The 17,569-nt window shown below is 32.2% G+C and overlaps 1 protein-coding gene across 9 annotated transcripts in view; it reads right to left on the bottom strand.

Moving 5' to 3' along the window:
• Positions 1-3,352: 3,352 nt before the first annotated feature.
• Positions 3,353-17,569, bottom strand: part of LOC149564290 (uncharacterized) — a 92,057-nt gene continuing 77,840 nt past the window's right edge. For 8 of the 9 annotated variants that reach the window (XM_089827340.1, XM_089827344.1, XM_089827342.1 and 5 more), the window contains 2 exons: positions 5,936-6,246; positions 4,690-5,789 (listed from right to left, as the gene is read on the bottom strand). In XM_089827340.1, the coding sequence (XP_089683466.1) occupies positions 4,920-5,789; positions 5,936-6,246 (1,181 nt within the window). In that variant the 3' untranslated portion in view covers positions 4,690-4,919. Of the gene's footprint in view, positions 3,630-4,689; positions 5,790-5,935; positions 6,247-17,569 lie in introns of those variants that run through there. The other variant, XM_089827338.1, reaches the window with a different exon arrangement.

The following is a 17,569-nucleotide window of genomic DNA, read 5'->3' as shown; positions in this document are numbered from 1 at the left end:
GATTCATTAAGCATAGTCCTAGCCATTTCTTTAAAAAAATTGTTTTTCCTTTCCATAACACCATTTTTTCGTGGTGTCCTAGCAATAGAGTATTGTCTTTTAATGCTATGTTTTTCACAATACTCAATGAATTCTTGTGAAGTGAATTCTCCTCCTCTATTCGACCTTAAACATTTTAACTTTAAATCAATTTCCCTTTCTACCATTTTTCTAAAATTTTTGAAATGGTCGAAGGCTTCTGATTTGTGTTTTAGAAATGTTACCCAAACCATCCTTGAATAGTCATCTATGAACAACATAAAATATTTCTCACCATTTAATGATGTAGTTTTAGTTGGTCCACATAAATCAGTATGCACAAGTTCAAGTGGTCTATTTGATAAGTATTCTTTTGTTTTAAAAGATCTCTCGTTTGTTTTCCTTTTACACATTCTTCACAAATATTCACTGGTTTGGTAATTTGTGGTAATCTTCTGACCTTTTTATTCTTACTAATTCTAGCAAGATTATCGAAGCTAAGATGTCCCAATCTTTTGTGCCACAACCAATTCTCTTCTACCTGACTCATAAGACAAGTATTAATCAATGATGTTTCTTGAACAACAGAATCAATCAGGTTATAAAGATTTCCACTTGTTCTTAAGCCACTAGCAATGACTTTATCCCTTCCATTTTTGATAAAGCATCATCTAGCATTAAAGGAAATAGAATACCCACTATCACAAATCTGACTAACACTTAAAAGAATATGTTTCAACCCTTCTACAAAGTATACATCATGAATTGGTGTATCTTTGTTTAAAATTATTGAGCCTCTTCCTGTTATATAGGCTCTTGAATTATCACTAAAGCGAACAAACCATCCATCAAAATTTTCTAGGGTTGTGAACTTACTTTTACACCCAGTCATATGATGTGAGCAACCACTATCCAAAATCCATGTTGCAGGTTTTTGAGCAAATAGGGTTGTTTCAACAATTAAAGATTTTTCAGATGTCTTAACTTGATTCCAAATCTGTTTAGGTCTTAAATTTAGTTTGCATTGATTTGCATAATGACCATAGTGAAGACATCTGATGATCCTTTTCTTACCTTGACTAGTATTGTTTTCACAGAAAATTGCCTTATGCCCAAAGACATTATAGTTAAAGCAATAACCTTTGAAGAAGAATTTATTTTTTTGTTTAGAAAACTCCTCAGATGAACATTGCAAAGCATTCAGTTTTTTATCCTTTTCTTCAAGTAAGATTTGTGATTTTCTATAATTTGATTTGCTTCTTTTAACTCTTCTTGAAGTCTTTTATTTTCATTCTCATGATTTGAAATTAACTTCTTTAATCTTTTAAGTTCTTGCAAAAATTTGAGAAGTTCTTCTTCAAGATCAATTTCTTCATTTGAATCAGATGAAGATTCAGATCCACTAGATTAAGGTTTAGGAGTGTTAACTATTTCAGCCATGACCAACCTTTCCCCTTCTACATCAACATCACTTGACTCTTCATTTGAGTCTTCTTTTGATAGAAGACTTTTCTTTTTTAAATTCTTGAATCTTTTGTTTTGATTCCAAAGTTTCCTTTCTGAAAACTTTTCAATTTTCTCATCATAGTCTTCTAGTTCTACATTTGGACATTTTGCAACAAAATGTCCTAATTGACCACAATTGAAACACTTTGGTTTTCCTTTGTATTTATTTCTTATTTTTTTAACTAATAATGCTTCTAGAGCATCTGTTAAGTCTAAATCACTCTCTTCAGCCTTAAAGGCTGTCTCTTTTGATGTAGAACTAGCTTGATTGCTAATTCTCATTTCATATGCAGTTAGGGTTCCTTGTTAATTGATGCAGAGTCATTTTAGAAAAAAATTCTTTTCTTCTAAAGTAGAAATTTTAGTTTCAAATTTAGACAGCATTGACCTAATGACTTTTGAAACTATGTCATGTTCTTCAATTTTTTCACCTAGACTTTTTCTAGCATTGATTATTTCATCAATTCTTAAGAAATATGCTGAAATATTTTCATCTTCATTCATTTTCAAATTCTCAAACTGTGTTTTGAGAGTTAACAATTTTGACTCTTTAACCTTTTCATCTCCTTGATAAATAGTCTCCAATTTTTCCCAAATATCATTTGTTGATTTACAGTAGACTACTTTAGCAAACACATCTTTGGTGAGACCACACAAAAAAGCATATCTTGCCTTTTTATCTAGTTCATATGTCAATTTATCATTAGCATGAGTAGGTACTATTGGTGGGACAGTATACTTCGTAATAACAACATCCCACATTCTCACCTCTAAAGAATGTGTAAATGTCTCCATCATAACTTTCCAAAAAATAGTCATTACCATCAAATAGTGGAGCCCAATTAAGGGAAGCCCCTTCACCTTGTGCCATAACTTTCAATAAAAATCCCTAGAACAATTCCTAAAAGGAATCCTACGCTCTGATACCACTTGTTGGAAGTATTAGAATTTGGGGGGGAGGGGTTGAATCAAAACACACTGATTTTACTTAATCAATTTGCAGATTCTAACTTTAAAGATACTTAAACTGGATGCATTCAAAACTCATTCAAATAAATATCATTCACCATGCATGAATATGAAAAAAATGAACTCACAAAAGATAGTGACGCGTATTTTTCCGAGTGAGAAACCCTCAAAATTCCTCAAAAAAGATTCGTTATAAGGAGAAAAAACCACTCCATGAACTTGTGATCTTTATTGAGCTTCAACTCTTTTACAATCAAGAGCAACAACTGCTTAAGGATTCAACCCTGTTTTCCTTTTAAATGAATTACAACCTTATATGCACATATAACTGTATGCAATATACTATACACTTATACATGCAGATAAGTTTATAATCAATCCTTTAGGTCAATCTTACAATTTCAAGATATTTATGTCTCTATATTACATCACTGTATCACACTCATATTTTCAAATTTTACAATGATATCTTTAAATAGAGATGAGATTTGAATACAATCAGTTATGAAACCAAACTAAACCAGTTAGGGTCGTTCAATAAATGTCCCTTTTTATATGTGCGGTTGAGAAAATCTGTTTATAGTTAACTGTGAAAATCTTCAAGTCCTTTCAGCACATGTCTTTATAAAAACAACAAACTGTGCTAGAGGTTCTTTAAATTTCTTCAAACTTTTTCAAAAAGAATTGTCATTAGGGTTTGTAAGAAACCCCCAAAAATTTGCCCTTTGAAACAATTGAAAGACCTTCAAAAACTGTCATGTAGGGTTCAAAACAGAAACGCTACAATTTTTATTTTTAAATAAATGATACTAGATTCAGAGAAGGAAAAATACTTCCATATTTTACACAAGAAACCAAATGAGGAGAACTTTTGCCCTTTTTTCAAATAGACTGAAAACATTAAAAAAAAACCTTATTCTTTTTCATTTCTTTTTACAAAACTGACTATATTTTCTTTTTCTTTTTCGAAACTGACTGAAAAAGAAAATTTTCAAACTTTCTTTCACCTTATTCTTCTTCAAAAATTTTGGACAAGCCAAATAGTCATACTTGTTTCTTCATTCTTTGCTTTTACCTCCATTTTCTTTGTTTTCAAAGAACCTCTTGTTACAGTTTCAAAGACCACCTTTACTCCTCTTTGCCTCAGCCATGCAATCACAGGTGAAACCAAAAGGTGAGTATTTTTAAAAAAAAAAAAAAAAAAAAAAAAATCAGAAACCCAACAAATGATACTCCATTTTTGAAACAATTCTTTTCAAACCGTATTTCATAATTTCCATTTTCACAGCCAAAGAATATTTCAAATTCGCAGAAGAACAAACCTTCATATTTACAGAGCAAAACTAATTTATGGCTTCGTAGGTCAAAGACCATTTCGACTTCACAAAAGACCTTTTTCAAAAACTCACACAGAAGTTCCTTCATGCAAAGTAATGGAAGGCATCTATAACTTTATTGACTCGCAAAGAAGAAAACATTTCACAAATAATAATCATAGAGAAAAATGATTCATCAAGTGCCCACAAACAAAACTCTGTTTTAACTTCTTTTCAAATCCGCCATAGAAACCTTACACCTGGCGTTAAATTCCATGTGCTGCGAACGCTCAAATTTTAATAACTTATTTACTATATCACCAGTACCTTTGCCTTGTACCGTTATTAAAACTTGTTTTTGTTCTGCCTTTGCCACGTGTTTCATGCTTTCAAACTTGCTTGTCACGCAACAGACTTGCCACCTTTTCGACAGGTCTTGCCATGTCATATTTGCCATGTTTTTCAAAGTTGTATTTTGCCAACTTTTGAATATGGTCAACAGTTTTATTACTCACCAGGGTATTTTTAAATCTAGGACAGTAATTTGTGATTTTGTTTATTTAGCAATAGAAGGTTTGCTATTCACAAAGAACAAAGAGTTTTAGCTTTTAAGATCTATAATTAGATGATTTACATTACAAAATTTGTATCCATTTTAGTCCCTAATGTTCAAAGAGCCATAAAATAAAATGTTGTAACACTAGATACAACAAGCAATATACACCGAAACTTGAATGCTTCGTATACAAAACTTCGTATCATAATGTTTTATTAAAAGGTCTGACAATGTAACAGTAAATTTACCATTTTATTATAAATTTCTTAGTTGAAAATACGGAGCTATCATTCCATTGTGTGAAAAAAAATGCACAGATGCTAATTTATCCCCAATTCATGACTTGCTATATAAATGAAGTTCAAATCATTGTTGAGTGACTCTACCTATTCTACACTGTGAGGCAGGTAATTATTCCAACAAGCCACTTTACATCAGGAGAGAATTAATAGATGATTTACTTACAGAGTTAAAATAATTTATTTGAAATAAGTGTATTCCATGGGACGGCTACCTTGCTTAAACTCGTAATGCAAACAAATATTTGAGGACGTTTAGGATTGTTTGGGCAATGGCCATGGAAGATATCCAGGCTCACAGTAAAACCTAAACTTTTGGAAGGCTTGAATGCCATCCATTGAAACATTGTAGCTGCGCAATGTGTCTCTCAGTTCATTCCATTCTTCTAACTCCTCTTCATCCTTCTCCTTCTCAGTTTTCTGATTCTCCTCGGCCGTTGTGTATTGTTGCAATGAGCCATCTCCTTCATTGTCTTCTTCCCTTACGAAAATGTTCTTGATGGTTATTGTCTGATTCTCCTTGGCTCTCGTGCCCTGTTGCATGGAAATTTCTCCTTTATAGTCTTTATCTTTTTTTAGAACTTTCTTCTTGATCATTTCCTCCTGCTCTTTCAAACTCTTTCTCAGAACTTCCCTCATTTCCTCCTGCTCTTTCAAATTCGTTTTTAGAGCTTCTCTCATTTCTTCCTGCTCTCTCAAACTCTTTCTTACAATTTCCCTCAGCTCCTCTTGCTCTTTCAAAACCTTTCTTAGAACTTCCCCGAGATAATCATATCCCTCTGTGTACTCTGCCCTTAAAAATGTTGTGTTTTCCTCAGGCAAGTTTTCAGTTGTCGTGTCCACCTCTATAGTACTGCTGCTGGAGTTCTCATTCATATTCTCTTTGAGCCTGTCAATGGCGTCATCGTTTTCTTTTGTCTCCTCGCTTGAAATTGTTGTGTTCTTGTGTGGCAACTTCTTCTTCACTTCTTTAGTGGCGTCATCCTTCTTTTCGGAGGTGCTATCTTTCCTCTTGTCAGTTGGCCATCTCTCATCGATATAATGTTCAACAATCTCTCTCAGCGAAGGTCCACTAGACTCCTCTACAGCTTTCCACTTCTTCAAAACTTCAAGATTCTTCCATTTCTGCATCAATTCATACGAAGAATTGTTTTTGGGGGCTCATAAGAACTAAATTTTATGGCTAAGGAAATAGTTTAACTACCAGTCTGTCCATTTAAGTGAATACGCTTGAGGTAGGACTAGAAAAAATAATTGTGACGCAAGCTTACTTTTATAAGAGTTGTCATGAGGTGCCTCCAATGCCAGCACACGAAAATCCATGCAATCAGTTGAACTTGCCATCCTTCCACCGGGACAACATCGGTGGTCAGGGACAATATATTCCATGCTAACCGATGGTATGCCATCAAACATTTCCATTCTCGGGGAAGTTTTCTGCTGCGTGCGGATTGAGAATGAAGAAAGCGAAAAGCATTCCTCTCTCCTATGCTATACCTAGGGATGAGCATTGTACTCGTTATTAAGGAGAGATCTATAGGACTTCGCTCACAGTTGCTGCCTTCTCGTTGTCCTTGTTCACCTGTAACGAAGATTAAGTTGTTATTATAAATCTTTTATGTTTCGGAATACGTAATTTCTACCACCAATCAGTAAAGTGTGAAGACAAATTAAATGCGGTATTCTAAAAGAAACCAGATAAGGATGAAGAGAGAAGAAGGATAAATAATTGTTAGTTCTGTGACAAGCCAGTTTAATTTAGAATTGATAAACACGATGAAATTGTACAAAAGGGAAGGTATGGTTTTTTTTTCTTCAAATTGAATTTTGAAAAAATAAGAGAAAATAAAAGAAATAATGAAAATTTAGAAGAAAGATTAAATTATAACTCATTTCTAGATTAGTTTATGTAAGTATTTTTTTAAAAACTTTTGAATCACATTCATGCTCCATCTTTATGTTGTCTTTCTTTCATTCTATAGACTGAGCACAGTATGAGATTATCTTTCTCTTATTCTGATGATGGTGAAGATTGATGCCGTAAATGAAGCATTCAGCATGTAGACTTCACTTCCAATGCAAACTCCAAAGCCACCGTTTTTGCTCCAGTTTGCATGGACGTGCAGTTCTGTCCTGCTTCACCGTTTAATTCCACTTTGCATGTAGTTTTGTCTGAGTTTAGTGTAACGCCATTTTCAGAGTTTAATAAACAATGCTTTAAAATCCACATAGTGCATGTAATTGAAGAGCAGTCTATCTATGGTCCAAACCGCTGTTTCAAATAGTTAACAAATTCTTCATTCCACCGTAGGTTGTTTAGCTTCAATATATTTTGGCTGTAAAAAGTTCTCAGCTGTGCGCTGCAATAAAAATATATTTTTCCTCTGCTAAAAAAACAGAGCTTCCTCTATTCTGAAATAGAGCATAATTTGTTATTTTTTGTGTGTTTCTTATTTATGTTTTGCTGTTGTAGGTGTGTAATATATACATTTGGTATCAGAGCAATAAGTATGGATACTTTGAGAAAGAGTGTAGGCTGAAATCAGGTAATAATAATGCAAATTATGTTCAACAAGATGAGGATCCTTCTTTGGGTAATTTATAAACAAGATGAGGATCCTTCTTCAGGTAATTTATCTTTGTGTTATGGCAAAGGTGATAATAATTAGAATGATGTTTGGTGTTTGGATTTTGGGTGCTCTAACCATATGCCTGGTAACGAGGAAATTTTTTCAAAGCTTGATGATGGTTATAGATTCAATATTACTTTTGGTAATAATAAAACAATGGAGGTTGCAGCCAAAGGAGCCATTAATGTAAGGTAAGAAAAGTGTTCAAGATATTTATTATACTCCCAAATTGAAGCATAATTTATTGAGTGTTGGGTAGCTATGTAAGAAGAATTGTAGAGTGGTATTTGAGAATATGAAATGTACTATGTATGATAAGAATCAAGGCAATAAAGTGATTACAGTAGTTCCTATGACAAAGAATATGATGTTTCCTTTAAAATTTGGTAACAATGACAATCAACTTGTTAATATGGTGTATGAGGATAAAAGTTTGTTATGGCATCTTAGGTATGGCCATTTGAATTTCAATAGCTTGAAGATTCTAACATCAAATGCATTGGTTCTTGGATTACCTAAGGTTGAAGAGGATAAACAAATTTGTGAAGGGTGTGCAAAAAGGAAGCATGCAAGGGAATCATTTCCTAAAGGCAATACATGTAGGGCCCAACACCCACTTCAACTTATTCATTCAATTATTTGTGGTCCTATGCAAACACAAAGGTTGGGCAAGTCATCATATTTCATTACTTTTATTGAAGATTACTCATGCATGTGTTGGGTGTTTTTCGAAGACTAAGGATGAAGCTTTTGATATGTTCAAGATGTTTAAAACTCATGTACAAAATGAGAAAGAGAATATAATTAGATGTTTGAGAATAGATCATGGAGGAGAGGTTTGCTCAAAAGGTTTTCAAAATTTTTGTGAGATGAATGGGATCAAAAGGCAACTCACAATTGCATACACACCTCAACAAAATGGAGTGGTTGAAAGGAAGAATTGTATTATGATAGAAATGACAAGGAACATGTTATAAACCAAGGGTTTGAGCAATTATTATTGGGCTAATTCAATTGCTACAACAATCTATATTGTCAATAGGAGTCCTACAAGTGCCTTGGACAAGATGACTCCATATGAGGCATGATATGAGAAAAGGCCTAATGTAAATCATTTTAAAGGTTTTGGTTGTTTGGCTTATGTTTGTATCCCTGATCAGAATAGGCAAAAGCTAAATGCCAAATGTGAATCATACATTTTTGTGGGTTATAGTGAGAAAAGTAAAGTCTACAGATTATTCAATTCTATTACTAATAAGATTATTGTTTTAAGAGATATGATTTTTGATGAAGGGGGAGTTTATGGTCATCAAAAAGGCCATGTTGAAAAGCCAAAATCAGTTTTGGATAATATTATTACTAATAATGATAATGAACAACTAGCTAATGGATCTATTTCAAGATCACTGAGCCCACCAATTTCAAGAGTAAATCCATCCTGAAGTCCTCCAAGGAAGGTAAGAAGATTAAGTGATCTCTATGAGAAGTGTCAAAATCAAATGCATGAAGAACATCCAATAGGTGAGACGATAAATTTTGCATTACTTGCTAATGCTGATTTTGAGACATCATGTTTTGAAGATGCATGTACTAATGAGATTTGGATGTAAGAAATGAATGAAGAGATGAATTACGTTCACAAGAATGAGACATGGGAGCTTCCACATGAGAAGAAGAAGATTGGCACAAAATGGGTCTACAAGATCAAGAATAATAGTGATGGGAGTGTTGAAAGATACTTGAGGCAAGATTGATTGCTAAAGGCTTCACTCAAAGGTATGCATTGATTATGAAGAAAATTTTACACTAGTAGCAAGACAAGAAACTATTAGAATGCTAATATCTTTTGTAGCTCAAAAAAAATGAACTATTCATTACATGGATGTGGAAAGTGCCTTTTTGAATGGGTACTTAGAAGAAGAGGTATATGTGGGACAACCAAAAGGTTTTGAAGTTCAAGGAAAAGAAGATCATGTCTACAAGTTGAAGAAGGCTTTGTATGGCCTCAAGAAAGCATCGCGTGCATGGTATGCAAGGATTGATGAATATTTTTAGCATAATAACTTTCAAAGAAGTAAGAGTGAACCTACCCTTCACTACAAACAAGAACGTAATGATATTCTCATTATGAGTTTGTATATTGATGATTTGCTATATATGGGTAGTAGTTCAAAGATGAAAGATGAATTCAAAGTTGCTATGATGAATGAATTTGAGATGAAAGATTTAGGTCTCATGAAGTACTTTCTTGGCATGGAGGTTTATCAAGGTAAAGATAAAAAAAATATTTGTCAAGAAAAGTATGCAAAGGATATGTTGAAGAAGTTTGATATGACTTATCATAAACCTCTTCCACTCCAATAGCTCACAGAGTTGTATTGTGTAGAGATGATGGTACTAAAGTTGTTGATGAGAAATCATACAAAAGCATTGTTGGGAGTTTGAGACTTTTAACTCACACAAGGCCTAATATTGCTTACTAAGTTTCATTGGTTTCAAGGTATATGTCAAATCCATCAGAAAAACATATGAAGGCAACCAAGAGAATTTTGAGGTATGTGAAAAACAAAGCAGATTTTGGCATTCAATATTCTTCTAATAAGTTTGAGATTGTTGGCTTTAGTGATTTAAATTGGGGAGGTAGTTTGGATGACCAGAAATCTACATCTAGTAATTGTTTTTCTTTGGTTTTTGATTTATTCACATGGAGTTCAAAGAAACAAACTCAAAGCATGATTGATCTCTCTTCTACAGAAGTGGAATATGTTTCAGTTACTTTAGCTGGCACACAAGCTTTATGACTTAAAAAGCTTCTTGAGAAAATTAGTGAGATACAAGTTCAACCTATTGTGATTTTTTGTGAGAACGTAAGTTCCATTAAATTGACCAAGAATCTAGTTCATCATAGTGGGACCAAAGAATTTGATATGAAGCAACATTTCATCAAAGATTTGGTTCAAAATAAAGTAGTTGAGTTGAAATACATCAACACAAAGGAACAAATAACATATACCTTCACAAAGGCAGTTGCAAAGAATCAGATTTTGACACTCAAAGATAAGATTTTTAGCCCTCAAGCATCAAGAGGGAATATGAAGATTGATGCTGTAAATGAAGGATTCAACATGTAAACTTCACTTCCAACGTAAACTCCAAAGCCACCATTTTTTCTCAAGTTTGCATGCACGCGTAGTTTTGTCCTGCTTCACCGTTTAATTCCACTTTACATGTAGTTTTGTTTGAGTTTAGTGTAATGCCATTTTTAGTTTTCTTTAGTTTAGGATTGGAATAAATATGCATATTTTTTAGGAATGCACTGATGCATAACCATTGGAGTCTTCAAAGTTTAATAAAACACTTCCTTTAAATCCACTGTAGTGCATGTAATCAAAGAGTAGTCTATCTATGGTCCAAACCACTGTTTTAAATAGTTAACAAATTCTTCATTCCAATGTAGGTTGTTTAGCTTCAATATATTTTGGTTGTAAAATGTTCACAACCGTGTGCTGTAATAAACATATATTTTTCCTCTGTTAAAAAATAGAGCTTCTACTATTCTGAAACATAGCATATTTTGTTATTTCTTGTGTATTTCTTCTTTATGTTTTATTGTTGTAGGTGTGTAATATCTACATATGGATCGCTGAATGCATCCAAAACATTAATGCAAAAATTTTGTCACATTCTAATCTGAAATAATCTGCAATTTACTTTATCAACTATAAACATGCAAAAGATCAAAGTTTTTGATGATTTGAGAGGAAATGTACAAAGATAGTAAGAGAAAAATAATTTGTAGGAGAAGATAATCTGTTGAAACCTATATCCTGTGTTGACCATAACACAGGTTATATTTGAAAGTTGGCAAAATATTTGTAATGTAGTAGTCAAAGATGTTAATTCTGTCAGACTAAGACAGTTGCAATGTGGCATATTGTGTTAAAAGAAAAGTACTTTTAAAATGTTGTGTAAACCCTGTAAGAGGCTAAGTATGTACTTGGGGCATTTACTCACAAACCTGCATTTTGATTAACCCAATTGAACGTGGCATTCATTTCTAAAAACTGTGGTGCCACATGTCATTTGGTTGTGGCAGACTTGAAAGTTCTTCTCAAACAAGTTTTCTTTGTGGGCATTTCTTGCCTATGGTGATAAGGGTTTGTAATAATGTGAAATGCTTTCTTTGCTTTGTTGACATGAAAGATGACTGCAATATGGAAATTCAAAGAGTTTTTTCTTTGTGAAAATGAAATATGAAGGAGGTTTTTGTTCAGAAAAAGGAAGGTTTGAACAATATAGTATGAACATGTTGGTAATTTCTTCTCCTGCATATTTTAGTATGGGTTCTCATGTTTGTTTGATCTCTCTTTATGCATGTTAATGGTGACTGAGGCAAAGTGAAAAAGGAAGGTAAAAACAAGTAGAGATAAAAAGACAAGTGGTAAACCACTGTTGAGAAAGAGGTAATGGAAGAATGTTGTCCTTCTCACAGGTATGCATAATGGCCGATTCCTTCTTGATTTTGACTGAAATATTTCACAGTCTAGTTTGAAAATCTTGTATAGATTTTCATTGAAGGAATGATAATGAAGTTTTTCTTTATAGAAATGGTAAAGATAAAATGTTTTTCTTTGAAGGAATGATTTTTCTTGTATTAAAACCCTAACAACACCATTTCAAGGAATGGGTTTTTGTGTATACAAATAAAAACACTATTTCAAAAGGGTTTCTTATGAACCCTAATGGCATTATTTTGAAATGAAGTTTCAAAAAATAAGAAGAAAGAAATGAAGCATCTCTGGTTCGATTTGATGGCTTTTGCTATTTATAAGGCCTATGCTGGTATTCAAAAGACATATGAAGAATTTCATGGTTTAACTATTAACAAATTATTTTAAACCACTTATAATAAGGGAATGTTTTTGAAATAACCCTAATTGGTTCAGTTTGTTTGCATAATTGATTCTATTCTCATCTTTATTTAAAGAGATCATTGTAAAAATTTGAAGATACAAGTGTGATACAACGATGTAATACAAAGAGATAAATATCTTGAAATTGTAAGATTGATTTGAAGGATTGATTATAAACTTATTTACATGTATAGGTGTATAGTATAGTGCATACAGCTATATGTGCATATAAAGTTGTAATTCAATTAAAAGGAAAAATAAGGTTGAATCCCTGAGCAGTTGTTACTGTTGATTGTAAAAGATTTGAAGCTCAATAAAGATCACAGGTTCATGGAGTGGTTTTTTCTTGCTATGACAAATCCTTTTTGAGGAATTTTGAGAGTTTCCCACTTGGCAAAATACGTGTCTCTATCTTCTATGAGTTAATGTTTTTCATATTCATGCATGGTGAATACTATTTATTTGAGTGAGTTTTAAATGCATTTAGTTTATGAATCTTTAAAGTTGAAAGTTGCAAATTGATTAAGTAAAATTAGTGTGTTTTGATTCAGCCCCCCTCTCTCAAAACTCTAATACTTCCAACAAGTGATATCAGAACATAGGATTCCTTTTAGGAATTGTTCCAGGGATTTTGTTTTGGAAGTTATGGAATAGGCTAAAGGAGACCGAGATCCACTATTTGATGGTAATGATTATGTTTTTTGGAAAGTTATGATGGAGGCATTTATACATTCTTTAGATGTTAGAGTGTGGGATGTTATTATTACGAAGTATACTGTCCCACCAATAGTACCTACTGATGCTGATGATAAACTAACATATGAACTAGATAAAAAGGCAAAATATGCTCTTCTATGTGGTCTCACCAAAGATGTGTTTGTAAAGTAGTCTATTGTAAATTAGCAAATGATATTTGAAAGAAATTGGAGACTATTTATCAAGGAGATGCACAGGTTAAAGAGTCAAAATTGTTAATTCTCAAAACATAGTTTGATAATTTGAAAATGAATAAAGATGAAAATATTTCAGCATATTTCTTAAGAATTGATGAAATAGTCAATGCTAGAAAAGGTCTAGGTGAAAAAATTGAAGAACATGATGTAGTTTCAAAAGTCATTAGGTTAGTTCTTCCTAAATTTGAAACTAAAATTGCTACTTTAGAAGAAAAGAAAAGTTTTTCTAAAATGACTCTGCATCAATTATAAGGAACCCTAACTGCATATGAAATCAGAATTAGCAATCAAGCTGGTTCTATATCAAAAGAGACAACCTTTAAGGCTGAAGAGATTGATTTAGACTTAATAGATGCTCTAGAAGGATTATTAGTCAGGAAAATGAGGAAGAAATACAAAAGAAAACCAAAATGTTTTAGTTGTGGTCAGTTAGGACATTTTGCTGCAAAATGTCCAAATGTTGAACTAGAAGACTATGATGAGAAAACTGAAAAGTTTTCAAAAAGGAAAACTTGGAATCAAAACAAAAGATTCAAGAATTTTGAAAAGAAAAGTCTTCTATCAAAAAGGACCCAAAGGAAGGGTAAAGTGATGCTGATGTAGAAGGGGAAAGGTTGTTCATGGTTGAAATAGTTAACACTCCTAAATCTGAATCTAGTGGATGTAAATCTTCATTTGATTTAGATGGAGAAATTGATCTTGAAAAAGAACTCCTCAAATCTTTGCAAGAACTTAAAAGATTAAAGAAGTTAATTTCAAATCATGAGAATGAAAAAAAAAGATTTCAAGAAGAGTTAAAAGAAGAAAATCAAATTATAGAAAATCACAAAATCTTATTTGAAGAAAAGGATAAAAAATCGAATGCTTTGCAATGTTCATCTGAGGAGTTTTCTAAATAGAAAACTAATTTTTTCTTCAACGGTTATTGCTTTAACTAAAATGTCATTAGGCATAAGGCAATTTCTATGAAAATAATACTAGTCAAGGTAAGAAAAGAATCATCAAATGTTTCAGATGTTTTCACTATGGTCATTATGCAAATCAGTGCAAACTAAATTTAAGACCTAAACTGATTTGGAAACAAGTTAAGACATTTGAAAAATCTTTAATTGTTGAAACAACCCTATTTGCTCAAAAACCTGCAACATGGGTTTTGGATAGTGGTCGCTCACATCATATGACTAGAAGTAAAAGTAAGTTCAAAACCCTAGAAGATTTTGATGGAGAGTTTGTTTGCTTTGGTAATAATTCAGGGGCCTATATAACAAGAAGATGCTCAATAATTTTAAACAAAGATACACCAATTCATGATGTATAGTTTTTAGAAGGTTTGAAACATAATCTTTTAAGTGTTAGTCAGATTTGTGACAGTGGGCTATCTATTTCCTTTAATGCTAAAGGATGCTTTATCAAAAATGGAAGGGATAAAGTTATTGCTAGTGGCTTAAGGACAGGTGGAAATCTTTATAACCTAACTAATTATACTATTCAAGAAACATCATTGATTAATACTTGTCTTATGAGTTAGGTAGAAGAAAATTGGTTATGGCACAAAAGATTGGGACATCTTAGCTTTGACAATCTTGCTAGAATTAGTAAGAATAAAAAAGTTAGAGGATTACCACAAATTAGCAAACCAGTGAATATCTATGAAGAATGAGTAAAAGGTAAACAAACATGAGTATCTTTTAAAACAAAATAATACTCATCAAATAGACCACTTGAACTTGTACATACTAAACTATGTGGACCAACTAAGACTGCATCATTAAATGGTGAGAATTATTTTATGTTGTTCATAGATGACTATTCAAGGATGGTTTGGGTAACATTTCTGAAACATAAATCAAAAGCATTTGACCATTTCAAAATTTTCACAAAAATGGTAGAAAGGGAAACTGACTTGAAATTAAAATGTTTAAGGTTAGATAGGGGAGGAGTATTCACTTCTTAAGAATTTATTGAGTATTGTGAAGAACATGACATTAGAAGACAATACTCTACTACTAGAACACCACAACAAAATGGTGTTGTGGAAAAGAAAAACAGAAAGGTTAAAGAAATGGCTAGAACCATGCTAAATGAAGAAAAACTACTTGACAAATTCTAGAAGCTGTTCATACAACTATCTACTTTCTAAATTGAGCATAAATTAGAGTTAGAACAACTCATACTCCATAGGAATTATGGAATGGTGAAACAACAAATGTTAAAAATTTCAAAATTTTTGGCTGTAAATGCTTCATAAAAAAGAATGATGATTCCTTAGAAAACTTCAGTTCAAGATCTGATGAAGGGATTTTTCTTGGATACTCTACACATAGCAAGGCCTTTAAATTCTATAATAAAAGGTTGAATAAAATAATGGAAGCCATAAATGTTGTATTTTCTAAAAATTCTATGTGCTACAATAATAAATAGGATCCTAAAGAAGCATCATTCCAAAAATTAGAAACTTTGCATGATGAAAACCTTGAAAATGTTGAATCTAAAATTGCTAAGGAAACTAAACAAGAAAATTGTTCAAGTCCGAAAGTAACAAATATTTATTCAAAAATAAAAGCTTCATCTAAGGTAACTGCTAAGAGACATCCTGAGTCTCAAGTTATTAGAGATGTAGAAAAAGGAATCTTGACTAGAAGAAAGGTCAAGATAGATGAACAAGCAAATATTGCTGAAAATTTCTATTTAATATTAGATTTCAAATCCAAAATTGTTAGTAAAGCCTTATCAGACTCGTGTTGGCAAAATGTTATGCAAGAAGAAATAAACCAAATTGAGAAAAACAAAACCTGGGAACTTGTTCCTAGACTTGATGACAAAAATGTCACAGGTGGAAAATGGGTGTTTCATAACAAATTGAATTAGGATAACAAGGTAATAAGGAATAAAGCTAGATTTGTTTGCAAAGGATATGCTTAGTAGGAAGGAATTGATTTTGGTGAAACATTTGTATCAGTTGCAAGGATGGAATCAATCGAAATCTTCCATGCATATGCCAATTATAAAAACTTTATTATTTACCAAATGCATGTTAAAACCACATTCTTGAATGGGTATCTTGAAGAGGAACTCTATATGGAATAGCTAGAAAGTTTTGAATCTTCCTACGAACCTGATTATGTTTACCAACTAAAAAAGGCATTATATGGTTTAAAACAAGCTCCTAGAGCCTAGTATTTTAGGTTGGATAAACATTTAATTGCAAATGATTTTTCTTGTGGAAAAGTAGATAGCACTTTGTATATCAAAGTCATAAATGATGATATTTTGGCAGTAGAAATCTATGTAGATGGTATTATTTTTGGGTCTACTAATGATGATTCAACAAAAAAAAATTTCAAACATTATGGAATCTGAGTTTGAAATGTCACCATTGGATGTGCTCACATTTTTTTTTGGACTGCAAGTCTCACAACTTGAATATGGACTTTTTCTTTCTCAAACGAAATATGCAAAATAAATGCTGAGGAAGTTTAATATGGCTGATTGTAAACCAGTAAGCACTCCTATGTAGATAGGCTACAAACTAATGAAGAATGATGACTCACCTTCTATAAATCAAACTATATATAGATCCATAATTAGAAGCCTATTATAGCTTACAACATCTAGACTTGATATAATGCAAGTAGTATGCATGGTTTCAAGATTTCAATCTAATCCAAAACAATCTCATCTTAATGTAGTAAATCAAATTCTAAAGTACATTTAGGGTACATTTGATTTTGATTTATTGTATCCTCACAGCGATGATTTTACACTTTCTGGTTATACTAATGTAGATTGGGGTGGATCTGATGACAAAAAGAGTACTAGTGGTGCAACTTTCTTCCTTGGTAATTTCTTAGTTGTCTGGCATAGCAAAAAATAGGATTGTGTTACATTGTCTACATGTGAATTTGAGTATGTTGTTTCTACTACTTGTTGCACTTAGGTGATTTGGATGGATTATCAATTGACTGATTTAGGAATTCAAGTCCCAAAACCTATCTCTATCTCTATCATGTGTGATAATATGAGTGCTATTTAGTTGAGTAAAAATTTAGTAATGCACTCACGGACAAAATATGTGGCCATTAAACTTAACTTTTTATAGGATGAAGTTCTTAATAATGAATTCAAGTTGATCTATGTGCCCACTCAAAGACAGGTAGTAGATATCTCCACTAAAGCTCTACCTAGGGACTCTTTTGAATGTTTGAGAACTCGACTGGGAGTTTTCTCTCAATCAATGTTGATATAAAGTTTTTTACATATAAATATTTTTTGTTAGGTTTCTGCTCCTATACATAGAATTTTTCTTCTACACTAAAAGTAGATGGTCAAATTTTTTGGGGGAGATATTAGATATTTAGTTGTATTCATTGGTTTTGGTGATATTAGCATATTCATCAATTGGTTGTTGG

This window comes from Cupressus sempervirens, chromosome 4, assembly GCF_028749045.1.
Source record: "Cupressus sempervirens isolate cs-2001-9-10 chromosome 4, ASM2874904v1, whole genome shotgun sequence".
Lineage (NCBI taxonomy): Eukaryota > Viridiplantae > Streptophyta > Pinopsida > Cupressales > Cupressaceae > Cupressus > Cupressus sempervirens.
The sequence above is the reverse complement of the archived record's forward strand: the minus strand, read 5'-3'. Positions and strand labels throughout refer to the sequence as shown.